Source organism: Helicoverpa armigera, chromosome 5, assembly GCF_030705265.1.
Source record: "Helicoverpa armigera isolate CAAS_96S chromosome 5, ASM3070526v1, whole genome shotgun sequence".
Taxonomy (NCBI): Eukaryota; Metazoa; Arthropoda; class Insecta; order Lepidoptera; family Noctuidae; genus Helicoverpa; species Helicoverpa armigera.
The window spans coordinates 11,268,524-11,285,512 of NC_087124.1; the positions used below are offsets into that span (position 1 = coordinate 11,268,524).

Below are 16,989 nucleotides of genomic sequence, written 5' to 3' on the forward strand. Positions count from 1 at the left end.
TATTATCTTTTTATAGTGAGATACCGTAAGGGTCTATGCATCATCATCATCTGCCCAGACTTTTCCCAACTATGTTGGGGTCGGCTTTTAGACTCTTACCAAATGCAGTTGAGTACCAGTGTTTTACAAGGAGCGACTGCCTATCTGACCTGAGAGTCATTGCATACTAAAACTTATTTTGAAACCCGACGAGTTTAGTTAAGTTATTAAAAAAATGGTTTAAAAAGCGCATTTTATATGTACATCTTCCAAATCTATTTTTTTGAGATTGTCGTCAAAGCTTAAAATAAATCATAATAGACAGAGGTCCTATCAAAAATTACAGCCAACCCCGCAATAAAACAGACCAGATCCAATTCTCTTTTACAAGTTCAGTATCTGTTTTTTATAGAGCTACAATTTTATCTTCCAGTCATAAAATTAGGGGGATTATTCCATGCAAATTATCGTCGTAAAACATTAACGTTAAAAGGGATGACGTGCTTCGCTGAGCGGCAAACCACCGCGTTTGATATTTTTTATCTACTTCAAACCACTTCAAACTAACTATTATCGCGTTAAAATCCCTTCTAAGTATAAGAGTACCCGCATACTGATGACTAAACAGTCGGCCGACAGTTGATCCTATGGTTGGGAAATAGGGGCTGCGGGATTGTTAGAAAGTAAGGCCCTGGTACAAAAAGGGCTCAGAAGGATTGTGATGGGTTTTGGTCAGTAGAAGTCTTGCACTCCCTCGCGCTGCACCCACCGAGAGGGGTCATTTGATGATTACCAACCAAAAAAAACGGTTGCATTTTTTTTTGAAGAAAATCTTGATTCCAATTAAAGTTTTCAGTCGGGTCGATTCCGGCTAAATTATTTGTAATGTACGTACTACCATCTTCATATTGATTGATGAGCCCAAACAAACTATCGGCCGACTAAAAGTTTGTAGTATGCGGTCTTATGGGACCGGATGTAAGGCTTTTACGTGTCGTCGGTTTCCTTTGAACCGGTGAGTGTCGATAAAATGTAGGTAGGTGCGAGTGTAGGTGCTGTTTTGCTTTACTAGGCGTAGGCAGACTTGCTAAACTGCCTTTGGCTTGTCTGGCGACTTTCGTGGAGGTCAAAACTTTCATGTTTACTTATGTATTTGTTTTGGTATAAATACCTAGATACTAATTAGAATGCGAAATTGATAATTTTACATAATGATATTATACCATGTAATGTTTCCTATCTGTTACCACACTAACAATCGTCAACTTTATTATCATTGTTCGTGCGACGGAACGCCGCCGTCGGGCGAGCCAATGTTGAGACCAGAAGTTATGCATAGACAACGCACACGCCGTGATTCGTTTGGACAAAAAAACTTTCTGCAGAAATGTCAAGATGGCCGCGGCCAATTTGCTCTCTCCTCGGCACGTCTCAATTAAAATATTATAAATGTGTAAGTACGCTTAATATCGCAGTGATTTCCAAAAAAGTTCAAGTCATAACGCCGTCGCAACATAAAAAGTGGACCTTCTTCGTCGGATCGTACGCGAATGAACAATAATTACGAAAAGTGTTGTATGGACGCACGTGGTGTGGTGGCTTGGCGTAACGTGTGCTGCAAAGTGAGACGTGCCAACTTATCCTATTCCTTTTGCATTTAATTCCTATCCCTTTTCCAATCTGATTTTCGGTTCTTCTTCCATTGTGTTTATAAAGTTTTCGCATGTCAAGCTTGCACGGTGTGGGGTGATGCGCATACGCTTCAGCTCGCCCGCATAAGGAACGCCTGTTAGCTAAGTAACCGCTGGATACCGTGAGTACCGAATACATTTATTTATCAAGCTAAAATGGAATCATCAGATAAAATGGATAAAATGCTAAAAGATTTAAAAAAGAAGCGTGCATCGACAAGATGTCGGCTTACTAATTTCAAAAAATATGTGTCTTCGTTTCAAAACGTGAACTTGTCATTTCAACAGCAAGAAGAGCTAAAATTACGCGTCACAGGTGCTCAAAATATCTTGTTAGATTTTAATGAAGTTCAAGGTAAGATAGAAGATATCTGTTCTGAGTCAGAAATTGACATGCAGCTCGAATCGCGCGAAGAGTTTGAGCAAGAATACTACAAGGTTCTTGCCCTTGTCAAAAGCATGGCAGGCTCTGATGAGGGATCTCTGCAAGATTTGCCGAGTAACAGTACTGCTAAAATAAAGTTACCAACCATCACAATTCCTAACTTTGATGGAGCTTATGAGCAGTGGCTAGAGTTCAGGGACACATTTTTGTCACTAGTTCACAACTGTCGCAGTATAACACAAATTCAAAAGTTTCACTACCTGAAATCCGCACTTAAAGGAAGCGCTAAAGCTGTAATAGAATCATTGGAGTTCTCCGCTGACAATTATAACATTGCATGGGAATTGTTAATCAATAGGTTTGATAATACTAGGCAATTGGTTCACAATCATGTAAAGTCCATGTTCACAATTCAAGCATTAACAAAAGAATCTCCGGTGTTATTAAGAAAACTAATTGACAATATTTTGAAAAATCTCCGTGCATTAAAACTATTAGGTGAACCAACTGAGCACTGGGATACATTAATTATATATATTGTAGTTTCCAAATTAGACCCCATCACGGAGCGTGACTGGGAGGAACATAGAATTAATTTAAACACTGGTAATAATTCAAAGTCAATAATTAAATTGGAAGATTTATTACAGTTTCTTAGGAATAAAGCTGAAATATTAGAGACTCTCATAGTATCACATAGCAAAATAAATGCAACCAGTGGATTTGAAAATAAAAAACAAACAAATAATATTTCCACATCTAAAGTTCATTGTAATGTAGTTACTAATAAATCTAACAATAAATCACAATCTAAGTCTACAAAGTTCTATAAAAATTGTTTAATGTGTAATGAAAAACACGGCTTATGTTTAACTGATCACCAGATATAGTAACAAATAGCAGACAAAAATAGTAAATGATCACCAAAATGAAACTCGCATTTTAATGTAAAACTATCACCAAAGTTTTAACACTTTGCTATCCTATTTAAGTGCAATTACTCCAAAATAAATCATGCGCAAGCCAAAAATAGTAAATGATCACCAAAATTAAACCACCATTTTAAAGTAAGATTATAACCAAAGTTTTTAAATTCTGCTATCCTATTTAAGCAAAATGAGTCCAAATTAATCATTGTTACCCCAAAAGTAGTAAATGATCACCAAAAGTAGTAAATGATCATCAAAATTATACCAGTGTTTTAATATAAAATGATAATCAAAGTTGGCCTGATACAATAGATGTAATAACATTATGGGGACCCTTTTCCTGCACTAGGGTGGAAAATTGTCTATTGCATGCCTCTAAACAGTGCGATAAGAGTGTGTTTTCGAGGGAGTGTATTGAGAAACACATTCTTCTTCTTCTTTCTCCTGCCCTGTTCCCAATAGGGTAGTTTCCAGGGTCGAAATAATGAAATAATATTTAGTCCGCTTTTTAGATAATCAAAAAATATTGGATACGTATTTTTTCTTTTTTTAATTAAACATAAAATGACAAAGATAATACGCTTCAAAATTAGGTGGGGGCCTTTTACGTCACAGTGTCCTGAAAATTGTAGCAACTTGTGACGTCACACTCAACTTTAACACGCTATATCTTAACAAGTTCTGATCCAATTTAAAAAAGAAAAAATACGTATCGCTTAATTTTGGACAATCTACAAGACGGACTAATTATTATTTTTTAGGAAACTAGCCTATTTACTTGGGGTCGGCGCAATATGTCATTTTCTTCCATTTTCCCCTGTCACTCGTCATACTGACACTCACGCATGCATTGCAAGCCGGACACATAACTTAATATGGCATCATAATACTTTATTTGGTAATAAGCCTACATTTTATGGCAATCACAGTGACTTATTTAGGCAAAAATAATACATTAATTTGGTCGTCAAGAGTTGGTGATCATTTACTAAATTTGGTGGTCGAATACAATTTAAAGTGAAGTTGTGACTAAAATAGCTGGTACTATTACATTTTTAGACTTTATTTTTCTGGTGTTCAGTAGATATTTCTGGATGCAAAACTTAGGGTATCAAAGCATTTTATGGTGGTCATTATATTTGTTCCCGAAAAACACCCTTTGTATTCATGTCAAAGTTTTCTTGATTTAAGTGCGGAAGATAGATTAAAAATAATTAAAGATAAGAATTTGTGTATAAACTGTATGCGTTCCGGCCATTCTGTAGGTACTTGTGTCTTTGGTCCGTGTAGAAAATGTGACAAAAAACACAATTCATTAATTTGTGAGGTTGCTAACTGTAAGGATAAAAGGTCAATGACATCTAGTGAGCAATCAGCTGTTAGCAATTCAGAGCTTGACACTAGTAATATAACACATAGTAACTCATTACAAGTACACAATATTCAGGCGGGCTGTAACAATGTGACTAAAGTTGTCTTATTATCAACTGCCATTGTCGATGTACGTGGCCAATCGGGTGAATACCATAAAGCGCGCGTTATACTGGATAGCGGAAGTGAACGTTCATTTGTTTCGCAATTTTTCATAAAGAAATTAAAACCTAAAATTATACAGTCCACTCAAAATATACATGGTGTCGGAAACTTAATAACACAGTGTTCGCAATCCTGTACTATTGAGTTTCGGTCACAAAATGGAAGTTTCACTTCGCGTGTTCAGTGTTTAATTCTCCCGCAAATATCATCAAGGTTACCTACAACAACTTTGAATATAAATCATTTCAGTATACCGGACAATATCACTTTAGCTGATCCAAAGTTTTACGATAGTCAACAGATAGATATGTTGATAGGTGCGGATTTGTTTTGGGAGGTTATTTGTGAAGGTAAAATGCGACTTACAAACGGCCCTTACCTTCAGAATACAAAGTTGGGTTGGGTCGTGTCTGGTTCAATTCAATGTTTAAATAATCCACCTATTAAAAATGTTTCATGTAATTTTACACAGTCATCAATATCTGATGATGATTGTTCATTAGATAAATCTTTACGCAAATTTTGGGAAATAGAGGAGGTGACCGTGAATAATAATAATATCGGCACCGACGAGGAACTCGCATGCGAAGAGCATTTTACCAAAACAACAAAGCGACTTGCTGACGGGCGCTTCTGTGTGCGAGTGCCATTCAAGCGTTCGCCTGATTGCTTGGGCGACACTCGTACTCAGGCCGAAAACCGGTTTTACTCGTTAGAAAAGAAATTACTACGTAATGCCAAGTATAAACAAATGTATAGTGATTTCATTCACGAATACATTGACTTAGGTCACATGAGTCTTGTTCAAACGTATAGTACACCGCATTATTTTTTACCTCACCACGGAGTGTTTCGTGAAAACGCTACTACTACTAAATTGCGTGTCGTTTTTGATGCCGGAATGGTGTCGAGTTCAGGTATTTCTTTAAATCAAATACAGATGGTTGGTTCCGCCATTCAAGGTGATTTAATTTCAATTTTACTTAAATTTCGCGAAAATAAATACGTGGCCTGTGCAGACGTCGAAAAAATGTACCGCCAGGTCTTAATAGATAATAATCAACGTGATTTGCAGCTTATCGTGTGGCGCGACGATCCGTCAGAACCGTTAAAAATATATAAATTAAATACCGTAACTTATGGCACCGCGTCGGCACCATTTCTTAGTTGTCGATGTCTAAAACAATTAGCCGAAGACTGCGAGCTTCCGTATGTTGCAGAGACGATTAAAAATAACTTTTACGTAGATGACTTAATTTGCGGAGCGAACAATATCCATGATTTAAACGCAATTTGCGAGGGCACCAGTCACGTGTTACAGTCTGCATGTTTTATTTTACGTAAATGGGTTTTTAACTTTGACCGCGCGAACCCTAATGATGTGCAGAATGTTACTAAGCGACTCGCAACTGGCGATAACACTCAGAACAAAACTTTAGGTATTGGTTGGAATAATGCGTCAGACGAATTGAACTACTATTCGCAAATAAAATCAGACTCAATTATTATTAGTAAACGCATTATTTTATCGCACGCAGCCCAGATTTTTGATCCGTTGGGGTTAATAAGCCCGTTTATAACAATAGCCAAGACATTGTTACAAAAATGTTGGTTATTAAAACTAGATTGGGACGAACCTGTTCCTAGTGACGTAGCTTATGTCTGGAACCGGTTTACTAGCAACTTATCTTCGCTTGGCAATCTACGTATACCGCGATATGTTATGTGTTGTGACCCAATACATACTGAACTACATATATTTACTGACGCCTCGCAGGTAGCGTATGGTGCCTGTGTTTACGTCCGCACTATTAATAGTGAATCTGTCGTTACGGTGCGCTTGTTATGCGCTAAGGGTAAGGTCGCACCTACAAAACCCACAACTATACCTAGGTTGGAGTTGTGTGGCGCGTTATTAGGAGCGCGATTATATTCCAAAGTCATTGGCTCTCTACGTTCTACAGTCAATAATGTCGTTTTCTGGACTGATTCCACCGTTGTTCTAAGATGGTTGGGTATGCCTCCTAATTTACTAAAAACATACGTCCAGAATAGAACGGCAGAGATCCATGACCTAACCAAGGAGCACCCATGGAGACATGTCTCTGGCAAAGATAATCCTGCGGACTTAGTGTCGCGAGGAGTATACTTAGATACACTTAGTTCTTCGTCATTATGGTGGGACAGCCCACAATTTTTACACAATATAGACTTTGAAATAAAAAATATATCAAGTAATAATAACGTAAATTGCGACTCAGAGTTGCCCGAGTTAAAGTCTAAGGTTCTTTGTCACATAGTTAATCAGTCAATTGATGACAGTTTATTTCCATTTTCCAAGTTTTCTCAATATTTAAGATTGAAGCGTTCCGCTGCTTATTTATTTCGATTTATTTATAATACGCGCAATAGAAATAATAGGCGAACGGGCTTATTAACCGTCACGGAGCTCGAATATGCGGAGCTTGCTTTAGCTAAATTGAGTCAACAAGAATCTTTTCCCGATGTTTGCGAGTCGCTTAGTAACAAAGGGGTTATAAAGAAAAATGCGCAATTGCTTAAGTTAAATTTATTTCTTGACAAAAACAATTTGATAAGAGTAGGTGGACGAATACAAAATTCTGAAAATTTTAATTTTAACAAAAAACATCCAATTTTATTATCTGCGAAACATTGGTTTACCGTGCTCCTCTTTCGGCATGAACATCTCCGTACCATGCATGCTGCGCCTCAGCTATTGTTATTTACAATAAGGGAATCGTGGTGGCCGATCGCCGGTCGCAATCTCGCAAAATGTGTAGTGCACAAATGCGTGAAGTGTGCACGTTTACGCGCGACCACGGTTACTCCGATCATGGGTAATTTGCCTCAAGAACGTCTCGACCCTGGTTATCCATTTATACGGTGCGGCGTGGATTATGCGGGGCCGGTGTTCACGTTGAACCGTAAGGGTAGAGGAGCAAGGGTTCAAAAATCCTACATTTGTTTATTTATAAGCTTCGTTACGCGTGCTGTCCATCTGGAGCTTGTAAGCGATCTCTCATCCGATGCTTACATGTTGGCTCTCAAGCGGTTTATCTCGCGGCGTGGTAAACCGATTGAGATATTTTCTGACAATGGCAAGAACTTTGTAGGTTTAATGAACGAATTTTCAAAATTCTTAAATGATTGTTCTGATGATATTAAAGAATACGCAACTTCGCAGACTATTAAATTTAAAATGATTCCATTTTATGCTAGCCACTTTGGAGGCTTATGGGAAGCTGGCGTTAAGAGTTGTAAGCATCACCTCCGTCGTGTAGTTGGCAATGCACATCTCACGTTTGAAGAGTACACTACGGTTTTAACGCAAATTGAAGCTATTTTAAACTCACGTCCTTTAACTCCCATGTCCACCGATCCTCTTGACCTTCTCCCCCTTACTCCTGCTCATTTTTTGGTTGGCCGTCCACTGACTGCGCCTGTGCCTGCCGACGTCCACGATGTTCCTGAACACCGACTCACCCGATATCAGAGGGTTGAGCAAATACGGCAGCACTTTTGGAGGCGTTGGTCTAAAGAATATGTGTCAGAGCTGCAGACCAGGAGCAAGTGGCAGGAACATAAAAATGACCTAAAAGAGAACACGCTTGTCCTTCTTAAGGATGACAATCTGCCACCGTTGAAGTGGAGCTTAGGAAGAATACTGAAGACCTACCCTGGGAAGGACGGTATATCTCGTGTTGCCGATATACGCAAACAAGACGGCGTAGTAAGGCGGGCATTTTCCAAGATCTGCCCGCTTCCTCTAACCGACAATTAATACTACAAATCAAGCCAAGGAGAGAGGCGTCATTCAACTTTGAAACCTGACGCTTTCAAGGCCGGGAGTATGTTACCACACTAACAATCGTCAACTTTATTATCATTGTTCGTGCGACGGAACGCCGCCGTCGGGCGAGCCAATGTTGAGACCAGAAGTTATGCATAGACAACGCACACGCCGTGATTCGTTTGGACAAAAAAACTTTCTGCAGAAATGTCAAGATGGCCGCGGCCAATTTGCTCTCTCCTCGGCACGTCTCAATTAAAATATTATAAATGTGTAAGTACGCTTAATATCGCAGTGATTTCCAAAAAAGTTCAAGTCATAACGCCGTCGCAACACTATCTTTTTAGATGGTTTTTCACCTGGACGACACGGGCAGTGCTGTGCGGGTTGTCCGCTAGGAAAATCCACCAATAGGTTTTAAGTGTTCCATTGTAATATTATTAGAAATCTGACCTTAAATCCATAACAGAAATGACTTGACCTATGACTTAGATTAATAAATGGTAACATTTCACCACGTCACCTTTTGGCAAAAGTCCTAAATAGACAACTTTTGGTCACGAACTTCGATATTTAATATAAGTAAGAAGATGTAAGACCGACTTAAGAGTTATAAGAATCTACTAAATGGGCTCCCCGACTTTTGGAGTTGCTAAGTAAACTGAATGTTTGGCAATTTGCCTAGATGTGGGACGGATTTTCTGATAAACTTATCTTAGTCGTAGAAAAGTATGTTTTCTGTTTTGAACTGAACTGTTTACTGGAATTTTTGTAACATCGATCTGATAAAATTGTAGGCCATGTAGGTTATGTTGACTTTTGTGTACTTACCAAAGCCCTAAAGAAATAAAGGTGTAAAAACACCAGAGAAAATGTAAATGCCATAGGTAATGGTGTCAGAAACTCTGAATGTGTTTTGCGCTATTCGTTTAGACACCAAAATCTACAAGTATCAAAGACATGCATAGTCTAGCCTTACCAGTTACTAAGGCAAGTTACCCTTCGAATGATCAATTTATTATACTTAATCCTTTATGATATTAAATTACAAACATTGAACAATGTACAAACTAGCTTTTACTTGTAACATTGTTACACGTTAATGGATTTAGTTGCTATGTACATGGATCCCATTTAGTGATCATGATTCTCATTTATTTGATAAATGAAATTGTGCTATAGAAATTGAGATTGGCATCGATGAAATTAAATTTTGAAAATCTATCAACAGTGTGAAGTAAATACATGCTTATCAGGAGACATTCAATCTAAAGGAGAATAAAATAGTAACTAAATATATAAAAATAGTCTTATTACGAGGACAGAAGTTATGTCAAAAATATTTGGTAGACAAATGTGTGTTTGTAGTTTTACTTCTGAAAAGTTTCTTTTCACGTCGACAAATATTTGACTACCAAATATCTTTGACTTACTTATAGCATAGATAATAAAAAAAAATGTCTAAACAAAGAAGGCAGAGGTATGTCTGAATTCCTCACCTGAAAGTCAATGTGACCTGTCCATAGAGCTTCTTATTCTCCAAATACTCAGGTTCCACGTGCAGAACACCCTGGATCCTGTCGATGGCGCCATTTTCCACCACCAGGTCGCGAGACGCTAGGTAGAGCGTCAGTTTGTTGTTCGGGGACGATTTCTTGAAGACCCTGGTGAGAATTGTGATGTTAGGCATTTTAATATATAAGGAAAGAAGGTAATTTTTCTTTCTGGGGGTACGGTCGTTCCTAAGCCAGTGCGATATTAACTTGAATGGTAAAAATAACTTATTTGAAAAGCGCAAATATTGAGATGCTCATACAATACTGAGGATGTTGTTTGACATTCTACACACTTAGTCGTTTTGATGGCAATGGGGTCACTCACTTCAAACTAAAATGAAAAATTGGAATTGAGTATTGTCAAACTTCAATTTTTAACGTCAATTTACAAAAGACAGTCACTCAAACGTTCTCTCTTCGCCACTTCTTACGTGTTTTTGCTGGGAAGAAGTGGCGAAACAAATTCCCCAGTAACACATGTATGATGTAACCAAACCAAAGGAATTTATGAACCCATTTCAGATTCCAATCATGAGAATGCTCTCTACAATCTAGATTTCTATCCAGATAAATATGAATACCTAAAAGAGGCCTAAATGAGTAGCTCCAGTGTTGATAAGGTCAATTGCTAGGCCAATTGTGAGCAATCGCTACCCGGTAGGCAACCAGAGCGTTAAACATACACATCAACCAATTTAGGAGGTCATGACAATGTCATACGAAAAACTAGATAGAACCAAATCTTGTTAGGAGCCGTGCAATATGGTAATTTTTGTTATTATATTATTATGCTGTTGCCTAGATCCTAGCTTAGATATGTTATAACGTGAATTTTGTCTAAGCTTTAAGCTTGGCAACAACACTCGGTTACAAGCAAAAACAAACACCCAAAATACCTATACTTGTAGTACTTCCTATTCAAATCGTGCTAAGTACATGTAGATAAAATTGTAGGTCAAGAAAATCTGCTAATCTGAAAATACTATACCTCATAAAGTCAATAATGATTAAAAGAATAATTAATGTGATTTGTCAGAAATCTTTGCTCAACAAAATGAAATATATTTAGGATCTAAAGAATGGTATTTGTATTTCACTTCTCCTTCCAAAGGTTAGGTTCCTACCTGTATCAATCTTCTATATACAGGTGCCAAAAACCCTCTTTTAGTTACGTAAGATTGATTCCCTAACATACTTTACTATAGGCCAATCGTTTTGTAATTCCAAGATCTAATGCGATAAAAATCTCATTCGGGATATATGTCATGTCCACACGTAAAGATATTATTGAACCTTTAGAGCACACTGCAAACTTTTAGTCGGCCGATAGCTTTTTAGGGCTCATAAATCAGTATGAAGATGAATGGTAGCGCGCACATTACAAAGATCAGGTATTCAGCCGGTATCAGACTCAGACATCAGAATAATTTTGGCAACCATCAGGTCAGCTGTCGGCCGACTGTTTAAACTCAAATTCAAACTCAATTTTTTTAATTTTAATTAGGCCTATGAAAGCTCCTTCGAAACGTTAAAGTCAGGTGCACGGTTCCAAAGAGTTGGTCTCATGGAGAAGAACTGGCAAGAAACTCCATGGACACTTTTTAGACTTCTTTTGAGTCTGCAGTGTACGGGTTTCTTAGTGAGAAAGATATAATTGAACCTTTACTCTGATACGAAATGTGAAAGGAATTTGAACCTTACATCTAAGACTTACCGTTGAGAGTTCAGTGCATTGTCCGTCGTCATTTTTGGTTTATGACTGCAACCTGTGGAAGAGACACGACTATGTTATTGATAGCTCAAAAAACCTTATTTATTGGTACTTAATGATAGTTTATTTGAAGAATAAGGTATTTTTGTGTCATGCCCCCGTTATGTGGTAGAAATATATTTTTAATATCTTTTATTTATTTCGTTCTATAATTAGTTTTTGTGATACATACTATTTTTATATATAGGGCGACTAGCTTTTGGAATAGTTGGTGACTTCCGGCAGATTTTTGGTTTGACCAATAGTTGGCGCTGTATGTCCGGAATAAATTTTATTTTTTTTGTAATAAAAACAATCCTAAGTCCTTTCTCAAGTTCCAAACTATTTCACACAACTCGGTTCAGTAGTTTAGGCGTCAAGAAAAGACAGACAGAAAGACAGACAGACAGAGTTACTTTCTCATTTATTAGTTTTAGTTAGGATAAATATCACAAGATATATTTAATAATCCTGGGTTGCTGCAAAAGGTTATTACACTGTATAAGATTTTATTGTATTTAATTCAAGAATATATTTAATATTATAGATAAACAATCACGGACGATGACCACTTGAATAAAACCATTCCATTATGAATATATTTTAATTGCAATGCGATATCAAAGCTTCATGAATATTACGTTTGATTTGATAACGATGACGTAAATAATCTTATGAATTTTCATTAAGTACTTAAGATATGAAATTACTGTGTCTATGTCAAGCTATATGTATACGAGTACTAACTTTATAATACGTATTTATACTTTATTACACTAAGATACACTTTTCGTCTCTTGAAAACATCCAAAGAAGGGCTTTCGCAAAAACATAATGTTAAAAATGTGACGCGTAACTTCATAATAAATACTTACTTGCGAATTATTTTAAACGCGCAATAAAAATACTGCCATAAATAAAAATATTTACCTTTTAATTTGGCGCAATAATGAACAAACATTCGTTCCATTTTCAAACGCTCCATTTTTTTATTGTTCCCCAAATACATTTTTAAACACAAAAGAGTTCCAACCTAGTTATTCAGCCTATTTTCAATTAATTTGATTTTTTTGACAACTTTTTTTAAATCACTTTTTTATAGTCGATCGTTTTTATTTTTTTTATGAAAATATACTCTATAAAAAACTTTTAAAGGCACGTTTAACATAACACTTCTGATGAATAATTTATTGGTACAATATCACAAATGGCTATGTCTTCAATCAATCAGAAATTGTAGTTGTACTCAGAACTCGCCAGTGGCTACATTAAAACAATACTGACATTGTTACATAGCAAACATAGGGTTCCCTAGCATATATTTAATAATCTTTTGTTACTATTGGTTAAATTGGCGATTTCTATGACATGTTTGGACCAAATATCCGCCCGATCGATTATTGTGAAACCGAGACAATTGAATCTAGACTCTATTTCGTATGCAATAAGGTGCAAGTTACATTGTTGATGATAAGTGTTAATTGTTATATTTGTATGCATTGTATGTGATGAACAATTAGCGATGGAGTTTCGACGGCTGACACACGTCGTCATTCGTAATACCTTTCAAGTGTTTTCGCATTGGAATAACCCGATTATTTGGACGTAGGCGACATGATGATGATTGTTTATTGCAAACAATTTTGGTGCTACAGCGGGTAGGAATTTTAGGGGCTTGTCTCATCATCATCATTAGCCTTTTTTATCGCCCCTTGATGGGCACAGGCCTCCTCTCACACGGATTAAGGGTTAATCACCACGCTTGCACAATGCGAGTTGGTGATTTGAAACTTGACGGTGTTTTCTTTCAATGGCTGATTAAACTGCCATTGGTGAACAGGATATATTTTAGAAAGTGGACAAACCCTAGAAAAGTTGCATTTGTACTTGCCAGACCTGGTATCGAACTAACACACTCTTACTTGAGGTTGATTCTTTACCCAATAGGCCACGACAATTCTATACACATATATGGTAAAGGTACCTACAGACACACAATAGGCCAAGCCGGGTGAGTTCATAACTCGATTTAATTCAAAGGAGGTGAGTATGAATGTTATGTAAATTGCGGCTAACTTATCTAATTTTATTTTGAATGCTCATTATGTAACGTAATTTTAAGTTCAGTGAACATTTAATTTTCTTTTTTAAGGCTAACTTTAGTTTTTAACGTCGCACCAAGCGTTATTAAATTTGAAGTCGGTTAAAAGGTTAAATGTAGCAAAATTTTTAGTGCCTAAATGGGAATTATTCCTTGACATTTTGTTTTGTAAAGTTTAAATAAATGGCGTACTAGGTATAGAGTTTATTTAATTATTTGAAGTTTATATAATGTGGCATTTTATATTTAATACAACAAAAGGTCAGTAGGTAATCCTATCTCAATTATAACCAAATTATTGGAAAATGTGGATTGTATTCTAAAATTACTGTTGAAAAGCTTAATGTTAACCAGATAATACGAAATTGAGTATTTCATTGCAACATATTAATTAATTGGCACCACTCAAAATCTGCTAATTGGAATGAATTATTTGTAGACAAACAATCACAAAATTAATATTATTTTGTTTGATCAAATGCGTTAAAAAAGGTTATAATACAGAAAACACAAAAAGTTGCTGGCCATATTTCTAATAAAAATGAGCGGGATGCCATTTACTACAAAAGAAAAATAAATTAAAAAATAATTCTAATGGCATCTTTATTTTTTTCAATTCTAATGGCCAGTACTTGCATTACCGATCACATAAAACCTTTTTGTTTGAAATTAATGAGAGTTGAAATAAAATTTTATAAAAAAAAAAGATTTATATAAAAATAATCTACATAGATCAAGACTAAAAACAAATTAAATTCCGCTTGATTAAATACCTACATAGATTAACTAAATCGCTTGGTATTACGAGTATTATGTTACTCATTTGAAAAATGTGTCATAATGCTTATCTACAACCGCTCGTATATTCATCATACCACCTACACCTGGCTAAGCTATAAAATTAAATATTCTATGTCCAAAGCCTGAAGGGTGGAATTTTCATAAACCCCAAATATTTTAAAGCAGCATTAGTGAAGGTTTCTTTGACCTTGACCTACAAAATGCTAATCAGCCCACATTATTATTTCATGGTCATTTTCTTTCAGAGTTTTCGTAAGTGGCTGAAAACGACCACTAAGGGACTTTGCAAAAGTTTGTATTATCATATCTTGGATGTTGGTATGTTAATATTCTGACAGGAAAAAATAACGTTAATATTTTCAATGCGCGCTTACAGCTAAGTCAGGTCTTATTGGAATTATATAATGTTTCAAATATATAACTTTGACGAGTTCTTAGTAGAACTACACAGCAAAATTTCTACGAACAGTGTTTACGAAGAAAATGTTTTTCTTTCTTTCTAAACATAGCAATGATAATGAACTAAACTAAAAGCGAGAAATCACAAATCAGTAGTATATTTTCACAGAATTTACAGCGCTGACCATTTACTACAAGATTTATAATATAAGACCATTTAAATATTTTTCAGACCGCATATTACCAACAAAAAAACGTTTTAATAACTATTACATAAAGAAAAATAATGGAATACTGGTTTCTTTGTTTACATTCTCGGGATGTATGAGATCATACGATTGTAGAACTGTAGATAATAAAAAATCGGATGCGTATCGTTTGATGTCTGTTTTGTCCACAGAATAAGGAAAGATCAGTGGAGATGCTATAATGTAGGTAGGTCAGGCGCCTTCTTATAGGTCAAATAGGTATAATGGAATTACCAAAATCATCAGTTACGAGAACTAACGAGACTTTCGGGTTTTTTGAGATGGTCGGGTCCAAAGAAGGCGTATAAGGGCGAAGACTGTAACGTTTCTCGTTCCTCACACACCCGCATTTTGGCGCTCTATTTTCTTAGGAGAGTTTCCGTTATGGCACCTCCACTACTCATTTTGTTCTCCGTGGTTTTTTCCATGGACGCGTATATACCGCGCTGATGAAAAACTGTGGTTTTGTACTGCAAAGATTGAAATAGTTTTTAATTAGGTTAACGATAGTGGCCGTTTTGATGTAGAATGTATGTCGATGGAATCCGTTTTATGTCTTCTTTAGCCTAGTTTTATATGGATTTTCTTTTTCAAAATTTTTACTGAAGGCAAAGATATTTATTTTCGCAAATATGGGTAAAATAATGTTGTTACATAAGGGATACATGATACATTCAATGATAAGTTAAAATATTAATTTCGGAGCATCTTTGTCACAGGTCGTGTTTAATATTTTTTTATTCAGCTACTTACTGAATAGGAGAGTAATGTTTAGGTAAAGTTCGAGACTACTAAGATGATTTATTCCGAAGCAAAATTCTCAAACGTAACTGCTGAAAATAGTCGTGTGTCAAATCAGAAAAATGTTGCAATAATCTACTTAAAAAAAAAAACAAAGTGAACACTATAATATTGTTTCTACCCCACTTTCTGTCACTTCCAGTATACTGACTAGGACACTCGAGACACTTGTAAATGTCACCCGTCTCCGCTTGACCTTTGTGCAGGCTTGATCAAACAGCTTGCTACTTGGATATAAGGAGAACCTAATGCTACCTACCTCCTTTGAATAATCTTGATGAATTCGAAAAAGTTTGGCCATATTTTAAGACGTATTCTCAAAAAAAATATATATACATTTAGAACGTCACGATTTTAGACACCAATGACTGTGTTTCGGATGGCACGTTAAACTGTAGGTCCCGGCTGTCATTGAACATCCTTGGCAGTCGTTACGGGTAGTCAGAAGCCAGTAAGTCTGACACCAGTCTAACCAAGGGGTATTGGGTTGCCCGGGTAACTGGGTTGAGGAGGTCAGGCAGGGCAGTCGCTCCTTGTAAAGCACTGGTACTCAGCTACATCCGGTTAGACTGGAAGCCGACCCCAACATAGTTTGGGAAAAAGGCTCGGAGGATGATGATGATTAGAACGTCACGATTTTCTCATATGACCTAAGTAGTGATTTATATTTGCAGTTTCTATGGGAGTTGTGTTTCTTGTCGGTTCTTTTCCATAAGACCTACTTGTGCACCGAGCTATTGACGTTTCATAAGAATCTGTTATAGTTCTACATGAAAGAAAAAGCTTTGACTTAAAAAAATATATTTTTAAGTTCGGTATTAACTAGACGGGTACATTCTATACCTATGCATAACATTATGAAGTCTATATACCTACTTCAACAATTTAACAATTTTGCAACTACGGGATTTATTCAAGAACGACCTTCATTGATGAAAAGTTGATCCTCAATATAAGCTAAAGCTCCATTCAACGTAGCAATAGCTTAAGTCCTGAAAAAGA

General features: G+C 36.3%; 1 protein-coding gene across 2 annotated transcripts in view; it reads right to left on the reverse strand.

Moving 5' to 3' along the window:
* Window positions 1-16,989, reverse strand: part of LOC110379064 (beta-arrestin-1) — a 112,823-nt gene that overhangs the window by 36,013 nt on the left and 59,821 nt on the right. Inside the window, exons 1-3 of one of the 2 annotated variants that reach the window (XM_064034584.1) lie at window positions 12,568-12,675; window positions 11,602-11,653; window positions 9,831-9,995 (exon numbers count right to left, since the gene is read on the reverse strand). In XM_064034584.1, the coding sequence (XP_063890654.1) occupies window positions 9,831-9,995; window positions 11,602-11,653; window positions 12,568-12,646 (296 nt within the window). In that variant the 5' untranslated portion in view covers window positions 12,647-12,675. Of the gene's footprint in view, window positions 1-9,830; window positions 9,996-11,601; window positions 11,654-12,567; window positions 12,676-16,989 lie in introns of those variants that run through there. The other variant, XM_064034585.1, reaches the window with a different exon arrangement.